The sequence below is a fragment of the Miniopterus schreibersii genome (assembly GCF_964146895.1).
Source record: "Miniopterus schreibersii genome assembly, chromosome: 20".
Lineage (NCBI taxonomy): Eukaryota > Metazoa > Chordata > Mammalia > Chiroptera > Miniopteridae > Miniopterus > Miniopterus schreibersii.
In genome coordinates this window covers 17,130,565-17,150,855 of record NC_138122.1, presented here as the reverse complement: position 1 = coordinate 17,150,855, position 20,291 = coordinate 17,130,565, and the positions used below count along the sequence as shown (strand labels likewise).

Sequence of the window (20,291 nt, the reverse complement as noted above, 5' to 3'; positions counted from 1 at the left end):
GAACTCTGCAGAATTATATCTGGATCCTTATAACATGATTTGGGATTATGAATACAGTGAATAAACACAACCTTCTGGTATAGCAATTTAAGCATCAGAGAGTAAATACTGCAGAGTGAATCCTAACACTTGAAACAGAATCTTCCAGAGTCCAGAAATCCACCTGACTGCCAAGAATAATACTTCCGTGGTTCAAGCAATACCAGTACCCCAGAGGGGTTTCCACAGACATAACCACATGAGTTACTGCATATTGGGTAAAATAGAAAAAACAGACATTTATGAATGCAGAGTTTGCAGACATTTTAAAAGTACTCATAAATATGCAATTTACAAATATAGAATAAATGGGGGGGGGGGCTTCAGTAATACACAGCATCTGTTTAAACTGCTTAACTATATGGTTTCTTCCATGGGTTTTCCTCATCCTAATTCTGATTTTTATGAGGATCTGGGGGAAGATACATGGATGTCTTAACTAAAATAAATGAAACCAATCTCACTGAAAGAAGCTCTATGATGAGAACTAATATATGAGAGATTCTGACTTCGGGATGAGGTAGAAATGACTTAGTGTCAGAGGTCAAAATTGAATCAGATATCAAAGAAAACCTTCCAATTCACCAGGCTATACTGAAACAGGGTTTGTTAGATTCTTCAGCAATAAAACAAATGCATAATATCTTTTCATGCATTTCACACCATTTCTATTTCAGCTCTGATGTAAAACATGGTATCACACATCATGCCACAAAGAAAGAGTCAGTTTAGCTAGTTCAAGTAAAACACCAGGCAGCTGCTAACAGAGACAGGTCATGGCTGGGGAAGGGCACAGCACATTCAGTTCACTATGTTTTCCCTCAGAAGAATGTCAATAAAAACCACGGCCAACTGAGGTATTGGGGGGGGGCGGGGCGGGGGAGAGGTCCTGCTGTGCAGTGAACCACTGGGTTCATCTAACAGTTAGCGCCCGTCAGACAAGTTAGCAAAAGGGAGCCCTATCCAAACCTACAGCCGCCAACAACTTGAAGAAAGCTGTCTTTCTCCCTGAACGTCCGGGAGTAGGGACCAGTCCCACATTTAGAAACGTTATTTCTGGGACCAATAGTAATTTATTTTGATAGAACCACTGGATTTTTTTTCTTGAGTTCTCAACAAAGGAGCCATATTAGGAAATAATCTTGCAAAAAGCAAGTGCCCCCTCCCCCTCTTCCCCACGATCGATGCACACACGCCCGTGCACGCTGACACGCACAAGACACACACCCGTGCACAATGGCCGGCGAGCTCACTCGCGCGGGCCCACACTACAGCCAGGGAGCCCCGCAGGCAGAAGGCCCTCCTGGGCGGGGCCCCAGGCGCTCGGGCAGGAGGCCTCGCAGCCTGGCTGCCCGGGAACCAGCTGCTGGGCAGTTTGTGCTGGGGATGCTCGCCCCCCAGCGGGGCCCTGGGGAAGCAGCTGCCAGCCGATCTGAGCCTATTAACCCCTTGGGGAAGTAGGTGCTACAACACCACCCACCTGCGGGGACACTGGAATGTGTCGGGGGTACAGCTCCAAATGGCCCCCAGAGAATGGGGCGTTACCAAGTCCTTGACCCTGGCAGCTCTTGGCTGGCTCCTGCAAAGCTAATCATGTCCCTGACTCCACAGGGCTTCTAAAGCGAATGGCTGTTTCTGAGCTGTCGCCCCTGAGACTCAGTCCAGGCATACCAAGAAGGAAAAACTTAAATAGGCAGTGGACACAGACCAGACTTGGTAACTTGTCCCTAAGGGAGTGGCGCAAGTCCCTAAGGGGACAGAGCTGCTTGAACCGGCCAGCCCAGCAAACTACGGAAGGGGTGGAGGGACCCAAAGGCCACCGCTCCCTGTAACCCTTCCCTAGGGCATCAGGGACCCGTCCCCACTCCGGGACACTTACCTTCTTCCGGGGCTGCCATTTCATCATATTTGTACAGCCGATACGTGGAACATCAAGATGCTGGCTGGGGGCTGGGGGCAGATGCAGGGCAGCAGCGACTGCAAGTCATGCTGCCTCCCTCCCACCCCCTAATTCTTTCCCATATTCACTGCGAAGGGAAAAAGCCCAGGAGAGTCCAGTCTTTTCGCTTTCAGTTCAATGAAAAGTATCCCCAAACCACGAACACACTTCTCACTGGGCTAGGAAGTCCCAGCAGCCAGCATACTCCTGCCAGAGTGGGGCATTTTCCGCCCGGGGCCAGAGCCTGCAAAAGGAGCCTGTGACAAGGGGGTCTCCCAGCAGCTGCAGAGACCCTCCCTCAGAGAAGAGCTTGAGAACACGAGCAGCTACAGAAACCCAGCCGGGCTTCTGCCATCCAAACCCCTTTTCGCGAATTCTCCTCTTCTCCAAAAAAAAAAAAAAAAAAAAGATTAGACAAGCAATCAAACCCTCACGCGCAGCCTGGAGCAATTCCCAAAATTCTGGGTGTATTTCTCGTTTGTAAAATTTAGCAAAGAAAATTCCAAAGATCTGTAATCAGAGCTTCTTTACGCTGTTTTCTCTTCCTTCTTGGATAACTTGGGGAAAGGATCTGCCCTTCCCCAAATGCCTACCTTCCCTAAACACTGTAAATAGGAAAACTTGTTTTGTGTGTTTAGATTTTTTTTTTAATTCCCAAGAACCTTAGTGGGGAAAGGCTGGAAGGAAATCCTGCAAGAACCCAACTCCACAGCTCAGTCTGCACTAATGACTTCCTTCCCTTCAGTGCGAGAGCACAGCCTGCCCAGCTCCAGCCACACAGAGCAAACGGTTTCTGGGTCTTAGTGCCACGACATCTGCTTCAAAGCAAAAAGTAAAACATACATTTCAGAGGTACCCAACAGCTCCTAAGGAATCAGAGCCAGAAAAGACCTACAAAAGCAGGAAACCACTTCAAAAGGTGCACTTAGATTTGTCTTACATTGAGAGAAAAAAGAAACAGGAAAGGACTCTAAACCAAAAGGCTACAAAATCTTAATGTGTGATTTGAAGAAAAAAGATATGAGGTATCTGAAAAAATAAAAAAAATAAAAGAGAATAGACTCTGCGTCTATTTAGCATTTCTTACTATAAAAAATATTGCTATAGAGCCCTAGCCAGTTTTGCTCAGTGGTTAGAGCATCGGCCCACGGACTGAAGGGTCCTGGGTTTGATTTCAGCCAAGGGCGCATACATTATCTTGTAGTAATAATAATAATAATTATAGCTAAATGAATCGGTACTATTTCTTAAGCCACTACTCTATGCCAGGACCTATGCCTGCAATCATTGTCTCACAGCCCTGCAAGGAAGGTCTTATTCCAAGGTCTTCCTTCCAGCATTGAAAGGAAGGTCCTCATTTTCCAGATGAGGACCCTGAGATACAAAGAAGTCACTTGTTCAAAACAACAACACACAGAAGGTGGAGAGGCTGGAATTCAGACCCACAATGAACTGACTCCAGAGCCTAAGCCCTTTCCATGATGTGCACCAGAGCTACACACCTACCTTACCTCTCATCTTGATAACAGTATTATGTATATGACTTAAGCGCCTATTATTTGCCAGCCCCTGTTTCAGGTACTAGAAATGAGTAACAGGCTGTCCATGTTCTTGTAATTGCATACTGCTGGCAGCGGTCACAAATAATACTAATACTCTCTATATGTTCTGACATATCCAAGTCATTCTGTACAGCTTAATTTGGATATCCCACTAGCATGGGAAGTTCAGTAAATTCCAAACCAAATTCATCAATCTATCCCAAATTCAGCTTATTTTCCCAATATTCCTTTATCTGTCCATAGTACTGTTACTCTTCCAGATAACAAACTAAAACCTTACATCTAATCTATCACCAAGTCCTTTCCCTTCTTTCTTAGACACTGCTTTCAAATTCCTGTTGCTGACATCTGAGGCAAGAGCCTCATAAGACAAGTATATATTAAGCACCAACGAGGTGAAAAGCATCATGTAGGATGAAGATTACATCCCTATGCTAGAGGAAGTTACAAAGTAGTTAGGAAAGAACAGAAGACCTGTAAGACGACATTGCCTTAGTCAGGCATTGCCTTAGTCAGCTAACCAACATGAGTTATGTGGTCAATAAGTGTTCCAGGAGTTAGAATGAGAAATTACTGTAAATAGGGATGGTCAAAGAAGGTTATACAAAGAAATCTGAATTAAAAATTCAGAGATGATAAAACTCATTCTAGAGCATAAGGCCAAGGTACCATGGCCAGTAATGCACTTCAGGATCTGTACCCCTCTACCTTTCAGAACTCATCTCTTACTTCTCTCTCAGCCCCTACCATACTGGCCACCTCACTGTCCCTTGAATATGTCAAGCATATACTTGTTGCACCCTCTGCCTGAATTACTAGATACCCTCTTGGTTCCCTCAGTTCCTTCAGGACTCTTTTCAAATATAAGAAAGGCTGCTTCTCATCATCCCTTCTCATTATTCTAAAATAATAACACCATGATTCACACACAATTACTTCCTATCCTCCTTGCCCTGCTACATTTTACTTCAAAGCCCTAATGACATATATTTTGTTTATTTATTTAATGTCTTATTCATCCCACAAAAAACAAATTCCAAGGAAGCAGAGACTTTGCTCTGTTATAACACCCAGTGAATAGTGCCTGACACAATAAGCAATCAATAAATATTTGTTGAGTAAAGGAAAAAGAAAAAGGAGGATAGCGTGAGCAAGGGAGTCAAGTATACGTAAGATGTATTCAAGATACAAAATACTGACCTGCCACCTGGCCAGGCTTGGCTCAGTGGTTAAGCATCAACCTAGGATCCAGGAGATCGCGGTTCAATTCCTGGTCAGGACACATGCCCAGGTTGGGGGCTCAATCCCCCAGTCGGGGGCATGCAGGAGGTGGCTGATCAATGACAATTCTCTCATCATTGATGTTTCTCTCTCTCTCTCCCTCTCCCTTCCTCTCTCTGAAATCAATAAAGATATATATATATGACCTGCCTAAAATATAAAGCTTAAGTATAAGAATGTTAGAGGTAGTGACTTTGTCTTGTTCAGCTTTATAATCCCCAGGGCTCAAAACAGTTCCTGGCACAGCAGAGGTGCTTAATATTTAGGGGATAAAAAAATGGGTAATGAGGGGTACAGGTAGGAGGGTGGAGAATGAACAGTAAATGAGTGAAATTCCATTCCATTTCATACAAAGTAAAAGATATTTTTGCAAGGTATGTTGGAACCAAATGGTAGGGAACATTGTAAGGCAAAGAAATTTGGATTTTATCCTATAGAATGCAGGGCACTGAAGGTATTAACCATAGGCAAAGGGCATGGTGGAAGCAGCATTTTTAAGCAATCTAACACATAACAAAATATTAACTGTGACTTTATGAGGCTGTTTTAATATAGCCTTTAGATTTTTAAAACTGTTTACATGATTAAATGCTTATTATGACCATTTGACAGATATCAAAACTGAAATTCAGCCCAGCCGGGCGTGGCTCAGTGGTTGAACATCGACCTAGGATCCAGGCGATCAGGGTTCAATTCCCGGTCAGGGCACATGCCCAGGTTGTGGGCCCAATGCCTAGTCGGGGGCTTGCAGGAGGCTGCCAATCAATGACTCTCTCATCATTGATGTTTCTATCTCTCTCTCTCCTTCTCCTTTCCTCTCTCTGAAATCAATAAAGATATTTTTAAAAACAAAAAAAACTGAAATTCAGAGGGGTTAAATGACTTGTTGGATGCCACATGGCGTCAATGGCAATGGAAGGGCAAGAATCCAGGGTTTATAAACCAATGCATGAGTGATGACAGCAGGAACCTACAGTTGCTTAGGTTCAGGATAAAAGGTTCTACTTTCCACTCTGCCTCTGACTTGCTAATAACAAAAATTTTCAGAATGGCAAGGCAGGTGAATGAATAAGTGAAACAGAAGCAGATATAAGACAAAAGGGAATTGTGAGAATTGCTAACTTGGAGATACATGAATCCTGTAAAAGATGTAGCTGCTAAGTAACTCTAGTCAATTAAAGTCATGCAGGAATATCACTCCAACAATTCCAGATCCCCTTATTTTCACGAGATGCTAAAAATTTCCTGATTTTTAACTGTTTGCTCAAAAATTTTAATGCATCCTAACAGGCCAAACAAAACATGCCTGTAGGTCTGAATTCCATCTGCAAGTCATAATTTGTGACTGCTGACTTAAACCACTCAAGGCTTCATTTTCCCATATGTAAATTAAGGGACCTACATGGTTCCTAATCTGTGGGGTGGTTTTCTGAAGGCATCTGTGAATCCATATGCATACCACGCATGGTCTTTGGACTAAAGAGCAGTCTCCCGTGCTCAGATGTTATTGGACTTAATAAAAGACAGTTATTTAAATTGGAGGCAGGGGGGAAGAGGTCTGAGAACAGTAGGCTGTCTCAGGAAAGGAGAGAGAGAAAATATATTTATGTTGCCATAGAAAGACAAAATCAATCTAAAACTTCAAAGTGATACAAGGCTTTAAATTGGTTCTCAATTTTTTAGGTATAGTTCCTTTGGGTCACTTATTTGTATGTCATTTCTTCCCCTGCTGTCTGGTAAGTGTTTTAGCTTTCATTTAGTAGGTACCACTCAAAAGAAGACCATTATCTAGGAGCCTTTAAATATCAATACTATCTTAAAACACCTTATTTTTTTTCTTTGAGTCTTTATTTATTTTGCTTATTCCAAACTGAATCAGTAATTATACCTGAAATATTTAAGGAGCTACTACTATACCAATATATTTTCTCCATTAGGATTACTTATATAGAGCTATCAAGCTAACACAGTTCAAAATGGTGTAACTTAGCCTTTTGTTTCAAAGATCCAATATCAAACAGTAAGAACACAATTTCTCAGATCTGCAGCTACTAAAAGACATTTTTACAACTCCTTCATTTTTTAATATAGCACTTCGCAAATCACTTCCCTGAAAGCAGATATTGTAAAAGTCTATTAAAATAGTATTTCCTCAATAACTAGTTGCCAATTCAAATCTGAACAAAAAGCAAAAAAAGAGGAAATGAAGAAAAAATAGTTTTTTCATTGTCAATTTCTTCAGGATTTCCTAAGGAGTGATATGTTGGACATTGCTCATAGGGTAAATACCTGGAAAAGCTAGTCTCATTTTGATTTATTGTGTTTTAGAAGTAGGATATTAAATTCAATGTGAAACCATATTTGAAAAATATATTAATATTCCTAAAGACATCTAAATTATTTTCAAATATCTAAAGAGGTGTTAGAAAAGTCAAGGGATAAAGGTAGAAGAAGATTTGAGACCAAAATAGTTTGCCTCCTTAGTGATATTTCACACACTTGGGTGCTTTGCTAAAACCAGAATACTGTAACTTGTTACAGTAAGAATTCTACACATGCCCAGTTGATGCAGGACCATGCTCCCGTTCCTAGGGAGGGAAACTGCTCCACAACATCCAGAGAGGATCACCTCTGTCTTTACCCACCTCGCTTCCTTCACCTATCAGGCAGTGTCAGAGAGGCTAAAGCCCGATGCTTTAAAGTCAACACACATTGACTGAGTACTCATTCTATACAAGGGACTATACTAGGCACTGTGAAAGGAGACAAAAATAAATCAGATGATTTTTGCCCTGGAGGAAAAAGTATGGTGGAGGTCAAAAGAGAAAACAAACACACAACTAATAAAAACAACAACGGCTCCTAACACTTACTGGTCCTGCTATTCCTTTTACTCTTTAAGAGCCCAAACTCTTAGTGCAAACTAAGTGCTAGAAGAATGGATTAAGAATGAATAACTAATCACTTATTCTCTCATTAAGACTATGGAAGCCCCAAAAACTAATTCTGACTGTGGTAACTAAAAAAGGTTTTACAACACAGGTGGTAACATATCCTTTCAAAAATCAGAGAAAGCGTTTGGAGGACTGTTCCAGATTAAAGGAACAGAGCCAAAACATGGAGGCATGAAAATATGGGCCACATTAACAAGTCATCTAATAGATCTGAAACCTATAATGCAAGGTAACATTATTAATATATTATTAATATAACCTTAGGAATATTATTAATATTGTTAAGAAATAGCACTCACAGCAGTCTAACCTTAACATATAGTAGAGTTAAGGTTAGAGGGCTATGAATGCTATTATCTTAACAATATTAATAATAACTATCATTTATTGAGTATATGCCAGACACTGAAGTATTTTTATATTTTTGTTGTTGTTGTTGATTCTTCCTAACATCTTTATTGGAAGGAACTATTATTATACCCATTTTACAGAAGAAGAAATTAAGGCTAAAGGGTTAAGAAAATTCCCAAAGTATCATGGCTAGAAAGTAGCAGAAAGAAAATTCCAGTCAGTTGAACTCCAAAGCCTTGTTCTTAACTCCTGACAATGATGAGCGAGCACAGGATTTAAGCAAAGTACTGGCAAATCTATTTGAGTTTTATGCTAACTCTGGAAGTATTGTGAAGGATAGAAAGAATAGAACAAGAAAGACAGGAAGGCCAATAAGTTTCTGTTGGAATATATCAATAAGGAAAAAAAGAGGCCTTGAATTAGGGCAGCAGAAACAGAAAAAATAATCTTTTTGAAAGACATTTCACTAGTAAAATAGGTCCTAAAAACCTGTTAAATAAAAGGGACAAAAAGAGAAAAATTTAAAGATGATGCCAAAATTTTTCATCACCTTTTAGAAAAAGAGATACCTCAGTGACTGAAGTATGGGCGACAGAAAGAACAGACAGATACTGAATTCAGTTTGAAATGTATAGTCTGAGGTAGTGATAAGAGATACACAGGGATGTGGAGTGGGTAGGTAGAATTATGGTCTGGAGTTAAAGATATATATCTATAGCTATAGCTATAAAGAGATTTGGGGATCATTCACATAATATGTATAAGGCTTTCAGTTAAAAAAAAAATATTCCCCCAGGAACAGAGTTTGGAGCAAAAAGATAAAAGGGGGAGGGGGGTGACAACTAAATCCTGAACAATGCCATACTTCTAAAGACAATGTAATGTACTGCCTAGCTGGGATGGGTGAGAGACCTACCCGGTTTACCCAAGTGGCAATTTTTATTTGGCCAATACAGCCTGGCTCAAACCTTAGATCCCCATATACTAGCTATACGACCTTGTGTCGCTTCATTTTTCTGTACCTCTGCTTCCAACTCTGTAAAATGGAGTTAATAGCACCTACCTAAATATGGCTGTTGGATTAAATTATATGTGTAATCATACACATGCTATACTGTTGCTATATGTTTAGTATTGTTGTTATTGTTTTACTATGCTAAACCTGATTTTTTTTTCTTTTTTCATCATACCATGGGTTTTTGTGTTAATTCTATTTTAAGGGCAGCAAACTGCCAGAACTAATGTTGATGTGTTTCAGAGGTATAATCATTTTTCTAATAAGACTTCTGCTTCTGTTCATGACAGAGCAACTGGAACCTGGCATAACTGGAAAACTGGATAAAATATAGGAAAAACACTGTTTTCATACTGTTTCAGACAACAGGCAGCACAGTGCTATATGAACTTTGAGGGAAACAACACAAATGAAGTGAGCCCTATGACCATCCTGGCTTTCTGCCTGGAAATACTTTCTGGACCACAGAGCAGGAAGGGGATCCCAAACAGAGAAAAATGATCTTGCTGAGTTGAGGAGACAGATCAAAGTTTGGAGGACAAAGTAGCTGGCACATTCAGAATAAAAAATGGAGAAGATAAACTCTAAGGGGGCTACACAGATAAGATGCTCCAGAAATCAACACAGGGGTCTCCTTGAGTTTTAGCTGAATACAAAGTTGCCCAATGTAGGGTGAAACTCCACAAGGCTAAGCAAAGGGAAGCTATAAGCTGAACAACTGCCAGAGCTCACTAGGGCTGCAAAACTTTCAAGTTCCAACCAGCCAGAAGGGAACACCTGGGACATTCAGTTGAGACCTCAAAAAAGTCATGTCTTTATAGAAGACAGGTCAACTGGCCCAAAGTGCACTCTAAACTCACCCAGCAAAACTTAAAAACAAATCTTGAAAAAAGGAAACAACTACAAGTAACTATCTGCTAGAACAAAGTTCAACACTATGAAGGAAGACAACAAAATCTAACACTCAAAGAAAAAGTCCAGCATTCAATTATTTTCCTGTGATACTTATTAAAGGACATGGGTACTAACTTGGAAATACTTTCTCTCTTTAGCAAGCAATTAATCTTCTATCATAAGAATGCTAAGACTGTGCTACAAATTTTCACAGATCAATGGACTATGAAACATTATTTTGGGCTACAGTCTATATATATATATATATTTTTTTTTTTTTTTTAATTGATTTCAGAGAGAGGAAGAGAGAGGGAGATAGAAGCATCAATGATGAGAGTCATTGATCGGCTGCCTCCTGCATGCCTCCTACTGGGGATGGAGCCCACAACCCGGGCATGTGCCCTGACTGGAAATTAAGCCGGGATCTCCTGTATCATAGGTCAATGCTCAACCACTGAGCCACACCGGCCAGGCTGGGCTAATGCATAATTCTGCTGTTATATAATTTATCAATCTGGGGAAATTTTTAGCATATGTTATCTTTAGTTAAAATTTATAGACTTTATCTAGAGTAAATTCAGTGATCTAATATTTAGGACAGAACATGTAATTTTAATCTATTATCCTTTCTAAAGAAATCCTGAGTGTACAGTGGTAGTAACTATATGTAGGGTGTTTCAATATGTGTTTTACTTTAAAAGATGCTTGAACTGAGGGTTTATTTACTTGTGTGTTTTTAACCAAGAGAGGCTATATTTCTCTGGCTATGGTTAAAAGAAATGTAGGGAAAGTGGATCTCTTCTCTATCCTAGGGCAGGAAATAGGCTATGAGAAAAGAAAGTCAGTAGAGATAAAATATTATATTCTTGAGATCCATGTAGAGGCCCTCTAAAGACTTGCTGCTTAACTTTCTGAATTCATAAATGATCAAATGAATTACATTCACAAACCTGACACTTATTATGGTGGCTATTGAACTGCCTGGTATCTGAACCCCATCTTCTGTTTTGGTCCCCTCATTATCTGAGTCTTTGTAAAATGTAGGATATATCTCTCATGACAGAAACCAAAAAGGTCAGATAATTACTTTCCACAACACGTAGGCTCAGTTCTTTGCCAGAACTTTGAATGTGAAGCAAGTGACACAAAGAATCGTGAAAGAGAATTTACTCAGGTAGTAGGCACAGCAACATCCAGTTACTAAAATCATTAGTGCCGCCCGGCCGGGAGTGGCTCAGCGGTTGAGCATCGAACTAGGATACAGGCGATCGGGGTCAGGGCACATGCCCGGGTTGAGGGCTCGATCTCCAGTGTGGGGCGTGCAGGAGGCGCCTATCAATGACTCTCTCATCATTGATGTTTCTCTCTCTCTCCCCCCCTCTCCTTTCCTCTCTCTGAAATCAATAAAGATATGTTTTTTAAAAAATAAAAATAAAAAAATAAAATAAAATCATCAGTGCCAATGGAGCTCATCCTGGTATCCAAAATCCCACTCCAGAATTGGTGGTTCCAGCTCTATCATTCAGGGTACAGCAGTTGCTGTGGCACCTTTATGGCTGAGATCCAGATACCTTTTGATTAAGACAGTCACAGTTGTTTTGTTACTTTCAACTAAGAACCCTGGCTGACTCATACAGAGACATATGATTTTGTTTATATTGGGATACAAATGTTTCTTGCATGAGCATATATACCTGAACAGATATGTGTATATGCTGGAGAGCTCCAAGGCACAGTCTTCTGCTCTCTTTTCTGCCTATAATGGCTCCCCCAGAGATCTCAGCCAGTCCCAACCTTCTAAATACCAATTGATGACTCCCACATTTATGCTTCACATACCTACCTCTCTACTGAGCTCCAGACTTGTATAAATAACTGCCTACTCAACATCTTCACTAAGATGTCTGACAGACATTAACAGACTTACATAGTCGAAACAAAACTCTTGATTTCCCCCCCAAGAAACTGGTTCTACTTCATTCTTATTTTATCTCAATTAATGGCATCTCTACTCATCCAGCAGCTCAGACCAAAAACTTTAGTTACCTTTGATTCCTCTCCTTTCTTTGCCCTCAACATCTAATACATTAGCAAGTCCTCAGCTCTCTACCTACAAATTCTAATCCAAATCCTACCACTTCTCATCATTTCTACCCTTTATACACTTACAGACATCATTAATATCAACTAGACTACTACAATAGCTTCCACTTCGCTTCCTGTAATTCAGTTTCTCCATGTAGCCAGAATGATCTTTCTATAATGTAAATCAGATCATGCATTTCCCGTGTTTAAAATCCACTTAAGGCTTCCCTTCCCAAAAAGAATAAAAGAGAAAGCCTTTACCATAGCCTACAAGCCCCTACATGATCTAGCCTCTACCCTTCACCTTCATCTCTTACCATACTTTCTTTTAACTGTGCTGTGGCCAGATCTACCTTCTTATGCTTCCTTTCATGATCTTGGTGGTTGCAGTTATGTCTGCCTGGAATTCTCTTCCTCTAGAATAGGTATTTCCTTCTCAATATTCAAGTTTCTTTTCAAATAGCAAGTTGTCAGGGAGGCCTCCTGACCAAAATTAATTCCCCTCTCTACATTTACTATATATTCTATTACTTTGTTTTGTTTTCTTCATACCACATTTTATGACATAAAATTGCATTATGTACTCATTTGATCTCTATGTCATCCAAGAGATTGTAAGGTCTATGGAGTGGTATATGTATTGTTCATCACTGTAAGTCCAGCACTTAGAACCGTTCCCAACACATATTAGGTTCTTACTATTCATTAAATGAATGAGCAAATTTAATGTCTGCTATATAAGATTAAATACATATTTCCTTTTGTAGTAAAGTTTTCAGCATGAGTATTCATCTATCAAGGGATACTTATAAATACAGTGGTACCTCAGTTTTCAAATGTAATCCACTCTGGAAGACGGTTTGAGTTCTGAAACGTTCGAAAACTCAGAGATCAACAGCCGACAGCTAGGCCTCAGGATCTTGCCCTCAGCGGAAGCTGTGTGGCATGTTCGACTTCCAAGGCATGTCTGAAAACCCAAGCATTTACTTCCGGGTTTATGGCCTTCATAAACCAAAATATTCATCAACGGAGACGTTTGAAAACCATGGTACCATTGTACCTTCACTTCTGAAAGATACATTCTCCCAAGTGACATGAAAAAGAACCATTCCCCTTAAATCAGTAATATGTTCGGGCCTACATCTGTAGATGTTCAAATGAAAGAAATATAAGCTTCTGAAAAAATGAACAATAATTATTCTGAAAAATAATTATTGACTAATAATGTTTTTATTGCAAGAACTCTAGTACTATCACTTTCTATTTTCATTTGTATTGGGGAGAATCTTACATTACCCCAAAATGGGTGGATAAAATGATCTTTAAATAGTTTAATAACTTAAAAATGCTTTGAAATCCTTAGATGAAATACAAATCACTTGTCAAAAGTACAATCTCATTTGTCAAAACATGAAAAGGAAGAAAAAGAAGGCACGGAAATAACAGACTCAGAGCTGCCAAACTGACAGGCCATCTTAAGTGAGATAGTCAAAACATTCGTATGGTAATTTTTTAAAGTGCTGTCTATTTTGGCCATCCATATAAAAACATCAGAGGGCCTTTTCTTCCTGTTTCAAAAGTATGTGGTTGGGCTCTGGAAAGGTGGCTCAGCTGGTTGGAGCGTCATCCCGTACACCAAAAGTTGAGGTTCGATTCCCGGGCAGGGCACATACCTAGGTTGTGGGTTCAATCCCCTGTCAGGCACGTGTGGGAGGCAACTGATCGATATTTCTCTCACATCTATACTTCTCCCTCTCTCTCTCCCTTCCTCTTTCTCTAAAATCAATAAACATATCCTTGGGCGAAGATTAAAAAAAAAAAAGGTATATGGTTGGGTCAGACAGTGGACACTCTGATTACCAAATTAGGAAACAGCAATTAAGATGATAAAGAATTTTCCATTTAAGTTCTGAATGCACATAAAAGACAACTACTAACTGACCTGCATGGGCAATAATTCAGAAGATCCCACCCACCACAACAAACTCTTTATCAATTATACCACCCAACACAATCGTCAGTCTTCTGCATATAGAACACAGTATAAAAGATAACTTTCCATGTTAGTGGCTGGGGTTATTAGCTACATACTGAAAATAGCAAAAATCAAAGAGCAAAAAATCACTGAAATAGGATTAAAAACTTAACTAAAATGTACAAATATTATTTTTAATTATTTTCCTTTTTCATGTAGTATCTTACAGGGTTTTCTTGTTCACTTTTCTCCTAAGCATTCCTCTCTCTTGCAACACTAATAATTCTAAACAAAAGAGCATCTCCTTGAAATGTCCCCTCCATTGGGTTGATGAGTTCATGTATCACCCCACTTCCTGGGATGTGGAATCCAGTCTAGCAATAAAATAAAAATGTGGGGTTTTTTATTTATCTTTATTGTTGAAAGTATTACAGATTTCCCTCTTTTGATCCCTTTTGCTCAAATTTGCTTTGGTAACAAAGCTGGTATTTCTAAACTTGGAATCAGATGTAAAGCTGCTAAAAAGAGAAAGTGATCACATGTTGTATAATTCCATTTATATGAAATGCCAAAAACAGGCAAATTCATAAAGACAGAAAGTGTATTAGTGATTGCCAGGAACTGGTGGGTAGGAGAAATAAAGAGTGGCTGCTAATCAGTACAGGTTTTCTTTTGGGGAAGATGAAAATTTTTTGAAATTAGTGATTGTACAACTTTGTAAATATACAAAAAACTTTAAGGGGATGAATTGTATACTATGTGAATTATATCGCAATAAAGCTGTTATTAAAAATGTGGTCAGCTTTCCCCATTTACAAAAAAATTAGGTTAATATATAATTCTGTCTACGTAAAAATTTTCTTTCATAATATTTTTGTCTTTGGCTTGAGCTACCACTCATCTTCTAACACTAGACAACAAAATTAAACAATTAGCAAACTAATGTCAGTATGAAAAGTTGAAAAAACAGATCAGCATCCTTAGTTGAATGGGTTATTTTATTCATGGAGATATGTTGATGATATAAATTTATTATAAGTATGTACCACAGAATCATTTTCTAGAATTATCATGGTCTATAGCACAACTGAAAGATATAATAAAATGTGTCAATACTTCATGGCATTCCACTAAGAACACCATATATGGTGTCTTGTTTAGACACGTTAGAACCAATGAAACAGGACAAAAGTTAATAAGGACAAATAAAGATGAAACCAACCTTTATCTTTATAACAACATATGCTAGCTTAACATAGCTCATCTATAACTATAAACTCTTTAAAAAAAAAAAAAAGCCTGCGCCCAAAACTTTTCTCAACACCCCACCCCCCAAAAAAGAGTACAGAGAAGGTTGTTTCTCACCAATTACAGCACCACCACTTCAAAGATAAAAAATTTTAAATTCCCTTCCTAAAACACAGTTACTATTCTACATGTCATAATAAGTTCCAACTTAAAAAGTAACCTAAAAACCAACCAACCAAATAAAGAAAAACTAAGGCACCTTAGATTCCTGAAGCATAGTCAGGTCTTACATCTGAAAATCCAAAACTAGCATTGGCCATAGAAATTTCTAGATTCTTTTCATAATTACTCTTATTAGACTTCTATAATAATCAAATAAAATACTATCATACAGTTTTAATTATAGCTTTTTAAAACATATTATATTGTTATATTCTTTGTTATATTGTAGGATTAATCCCTTTCATTAGCTTTATCTTTTAAAATAATCTTTGATATTCTTTTTATTTAAATTGTGTTTTTCAATTATAGTTTACAGTCAATATTATTGTGTATTAGTTTCAGGTGGATAGCAATGTAGCTAGACAATCAAATACTTCACAAAGTGATCCCCCCAATATTTCAAGTACCCACCTGGCAACATACAAAGTTATTACAACATTGTTGACTATATTTCCTATGCTGTACTTTACATCCCAATCTTGATATTCTAACCTAATGATTCTTCCACATAAATTTCAAATTAATCCTGTCAAGTGTGAGGACAAATTTAGTTGATATTTTTACTGTTTTCAAAATATAAAATCATACATAGTTCTTATTTGCATTATTAAGTAATTTTTGCTCTCATAAATGTGCCTTTTTTTCATTATATTTTCTAACTTAGATGAAATACTACTTATTTTATTGAACTCTTACTTTTTCTAGTATCTTAGTCAACTTATTTGGACTTTCTAGGTATAAAATATCTTTGCTGTAAATATTTTGTCTTAATTTTATACAAGAACCTGTTTAAAAGTTTTGCCTCAAAAAACTTAGAGTTCAATTCAAAACAATAATAAAATACATTTAAATGAATAAGAGAGCCATGTCTGAGGATTGCTAGAGATACAAAAATAAATAAATAAAACAAACAAGGTAAGAAATTTATCCAAACAAAAGTACAAAAGATTTTAGCCTGAGGTTCTATAGACATTTCAAATTCATATCTAATAACCAATCTGAAATGGGTGAGATGATTCGAAAAATTCCAAATATATCTAAGCCTGTTTTTCAATTACTTTCTCAATATTCTCCAATGAAACAGAAATTCTAATACAAACCAGGATCTGGTAAAACAGAAACATCAAAAGATCTGTTCCTAAATAAGAGACTTAATATTTTTTTAAAAGTTAATTTATGAAAGGCAGTATTAAAATATTTACCAAAATAATGATGATATACTCCAGCTTTTTCCAACAGAAAGCCTACAGAAGGTGAATAGAACCTGACAAAAACTGCCTTGCCTTGCTCGCCAACCTTTCTCTCAAAATAGGGTCAAAGTGCCACCTGCTGCCACCTTCCAAGTAAGGCTCACCTACACTCCAAGACCAGTTCCTACTTTTTGCAGAAAGTATGTATTAGTCTCTTTTCTTTCTAGTTATTGCCAATGAACCATATTAACGATGCAATTATCCTGCCTCTGTCCTCAGTCTCTTAAGCTGAATCCTGACTCTTTGGTACCCACTCCTTATTCAAGGTTTTTACTCTTTGTCTCTGAATAGCCAGAAATCTGAACCAATGCCTGGTTCTTGATCTCAAGAACATCTTGACACCAGACATCTGGTTCTGATCTTTGGTACGTGTCTCCTATTCTGAACTGTCCTGCTCTCAAATACCCAAGGCTTGGCTGTAACAATCAGTTTCAAGGCTGTCCTTTCAGGAAATGTTATTTGTCCTGAGGAAAAAGGATGGAGAGGTGGGAGAACATGTTCTTTGAGAAAAAGGGCTAAATATAAACACACATGCATTTTAAAATGGTTAAGATGGTAAATTTTATGTATATTTGCCACAATAAAAATGTAAATGAAAGGAAAAAAATAATAGAAGTAGAACCTCAGAGTCTACAGAAAAAGAATAGCTATTGGATGATACTCTAAAAGGAAATGCAATTAGTATTATCAGAACAAAAGTTGAATAAATGAAAGAGACCAGGTCAGCATTTTGTATTAGGATATTTAAGTCCAGAGATAAAATCATGGGTAAATGTTAATTATGGTAAGATGCTTTCTGTTTAACTAGTTTTAATTATAAAGTGGGAATATATTGTGGCAGAAATGGAAACAGAAGGATATAAAACAAAAAATTAAATTCATCCCTTGCTTGAACTTTTCTATGCATAGATAATTTTTTTTCCAATTTACATGATATAATACTTTACATGCACACCTGCAACTTGCTTTTCTACCTGAAAGGATATCTAGAACATCTCATGAGCTACCTCCTCTAATTTTAAATGGTTACATCATAATCTAAATACAATAACTATCTGACCCACTGATAGAATCTGTTTACCTGTGCCCTGCCTTTTAAAGAGTACCTGACACATTTCCATGCTTGTTCCTTATCGTGGCTTCCTTGCCTACTGTCATTATTTCATTTTATATAGTTATTTTCCAATTGCTTAAAACTTTGTTAAAAGTAGGATCTCTATCACTTCATCTTTATATCTCTAGCGCCTGCAATGGTGACTAGTACACAGTTAATATTAAATATTTACTTTGTTGAATGAATGGCCATTGACTTATCCAAAGATAAATGGCTAATAAGTAGCAGAAATGCCGTTATAATTCTCAATCTAGTTCTCTATCTCCAATGGACCACATAGTTCTATTGAATCTACCTTAAAAATGTATAACACCCTGCTATATGTAATATCAAATCCAAATTTTCCCTTGGTTTTTGAGGTCCTTCATAATCTGGGCCTACCCTCTCTCACAAGCCCTATCTTCCCTAACTCTAAAATCAAGTCACCCTCGTTTATAAATAGTAATAGTGGCCTCCTCTCTGTCATTTACACCAGTTACACTTACCCCCATCAAGGTGATAGCTTAACCTGTTGCCCTATTCTGGAACTCCTTCCTTTCTCATATCCTGCCACCCCAATCACAGCCAGCATTCACTTCACAGCTTGTCTCAATATCTTCTCTAAACACATTATAAAAATTATATTTAGTGTATATAGTTTAGTATTAGTTTTTCACTGATGGCTGCATATTTGTATTTCCTCTCCTATTATTTCTTGAAGGTAGAAACTGTATTTTAATAATAATGTAATAGCTACAATTTATTTAGCAACTGTGATAGATTGTATTATGTGTTCAAAATACTCATTGTTCTTCTCTACCTGTCCCATTCAATATATATATCCCCTTCTTTGAGATAAGTATACTTCCTGCTCCAGTGATGTCAGTTTTGGCCATAGGACTAGCTATGGCCAATAGAATATGAGTAGAAGTGGCTATGCCACATCTGAACAGAATTTTTAGAGCTATCACATGGTCCCATTATGCCTCTTTTTCCTCTGCCATGACATGGGCATGTCTCAGATAGGGGCTGAGATAAGTTTGGGTCCTATAAGAAAAAAATTGTGGAGCAGGCATGCAATTTACCTGCAGCCAACATGAGTAAGAACTGTGAGAACTAAACCTTTGTACTTGTCAGCCACTGAGATTTGGGACTGCTACTCCAGCACAACACAGCACAAGCTAATATTCCTAAATAATACTCCTCCTGCTGCTGCTTTCATCACCCCTACCTTTCCAGTCTATATAATTACAACAACATTATTAGAAATTCCAAGAAGTTACTTGGGGGTCTATGGCTTTCCCTACCCCTAGTGAAAGTGAGGCTGGGGGCTTCCAAGAAAATTAATCATAAAGAGTATCTGTGGTAAAAGAAGACTGGCATCTCATTCCCCATTTGGATAATCAGATCACATGTTGGGGCATTTAAGAACACAATTCACCCGGCCGGGCGTCGCTCAGCGGCTCAGCATCGACCTAGGATCCAGGCGATCAGGGTTTGATTCCCAGTCAGGGCACATGCCCGGTTGCAGGCTTGATCAATGACTCTCTCATCACTGATGTTTCTATATCTCTCTCTCTCTCCCCCCACCTCCTTTCCTCTCTCGGAAATCAATACAGATATATTTTAAAAAAAAGAACACAGTTCAATAGGCACCACCAGGCCGAAGAATTTACACGTCTAACAAATTTCCAAATGATGCTGATGTTGCTAAAGAACACATCTTGAAAGTTACTGGGTTAGGCAACTGATAGTTGATCTGCCCAGATAATTTGAGAGAACTGCAGAAATGAGGCAACAGTGGAATAGCTTAAACACCTATCATTTGGTATGGTGAAGATGCAAGAATTTCCAAAATTTAGACAGCATAGAAGGTGGCTTGGGAGATCTTGCTGGTATGCCGCCCAAGAAGACAACCTGGAGGCAAAGGATTCCAGCAGCAGTAGACTTTAGAGTGTACCACCAGAGGTGACACAGAGAGGCTAGAAAAGACAGAATTGGAACTTAGTTTCTCATATTAAGAAACTGCAACAGAGATGCTCCTAAAGGATCCTCAAAATATTCATACACATGCTTCCATAAGAGAACTAGCATTTGGACACATGCCAATGATGACCAGAGAAACTGCAACAATCAACAGTGAGTGATCTACAACTGTACCAATAAAGCAAAAGACATTTAACACTTTCTATCTCCTTCCTTCTAATACACTGGAAGAGCTAGAGATCCAGAAGAGATGGGGAAGAAAGGTTTCCTGACGAAGTCTCGCTCTGGAAAAAGGAGAAAGGAAGAACTTTAAACTAGATATAATATTGGAGTTTTAAATTAAGCCAGAATGAATTTTTTAATACCCAAAAGCACACACAAAGTTATGGAATCTGGA

The 20,291-nt window shown here is 38.3% G+C and overlaps 1 protein-coding gene across 4 annotated transcripts in view; it reads right to left on the bottom strand.

Moving 5' to 3' along the window:
* The window catches only part of TTC28 (tetratricopeptide repeat domain 28), a 463,914-nt gene that overhangs the window by 347,295 nt on the left and 96,328 nt on the right, over positions 1-20,291 (bottom strand). Inside the window, exon 1 of one of the 4 annotated variants that reach the window (XM_081123103.1) lies at positions 1,919-2,724. The exons of the other annotated variants lie outside the window; for them this stretch is intronic. Within the exon in view, the coding sequence (XP_080979229.1) occupies positions 1,919-1,945 (27 nt within the window). The 5' untranslated portion in view covers positions 1,946-2,724. Of the gene's footprint in view, positions 1-1,918; positions 2,725-20,291 lie in introns of those variants that run through there. 4 annotated transcript variants of the gene reach the window in all.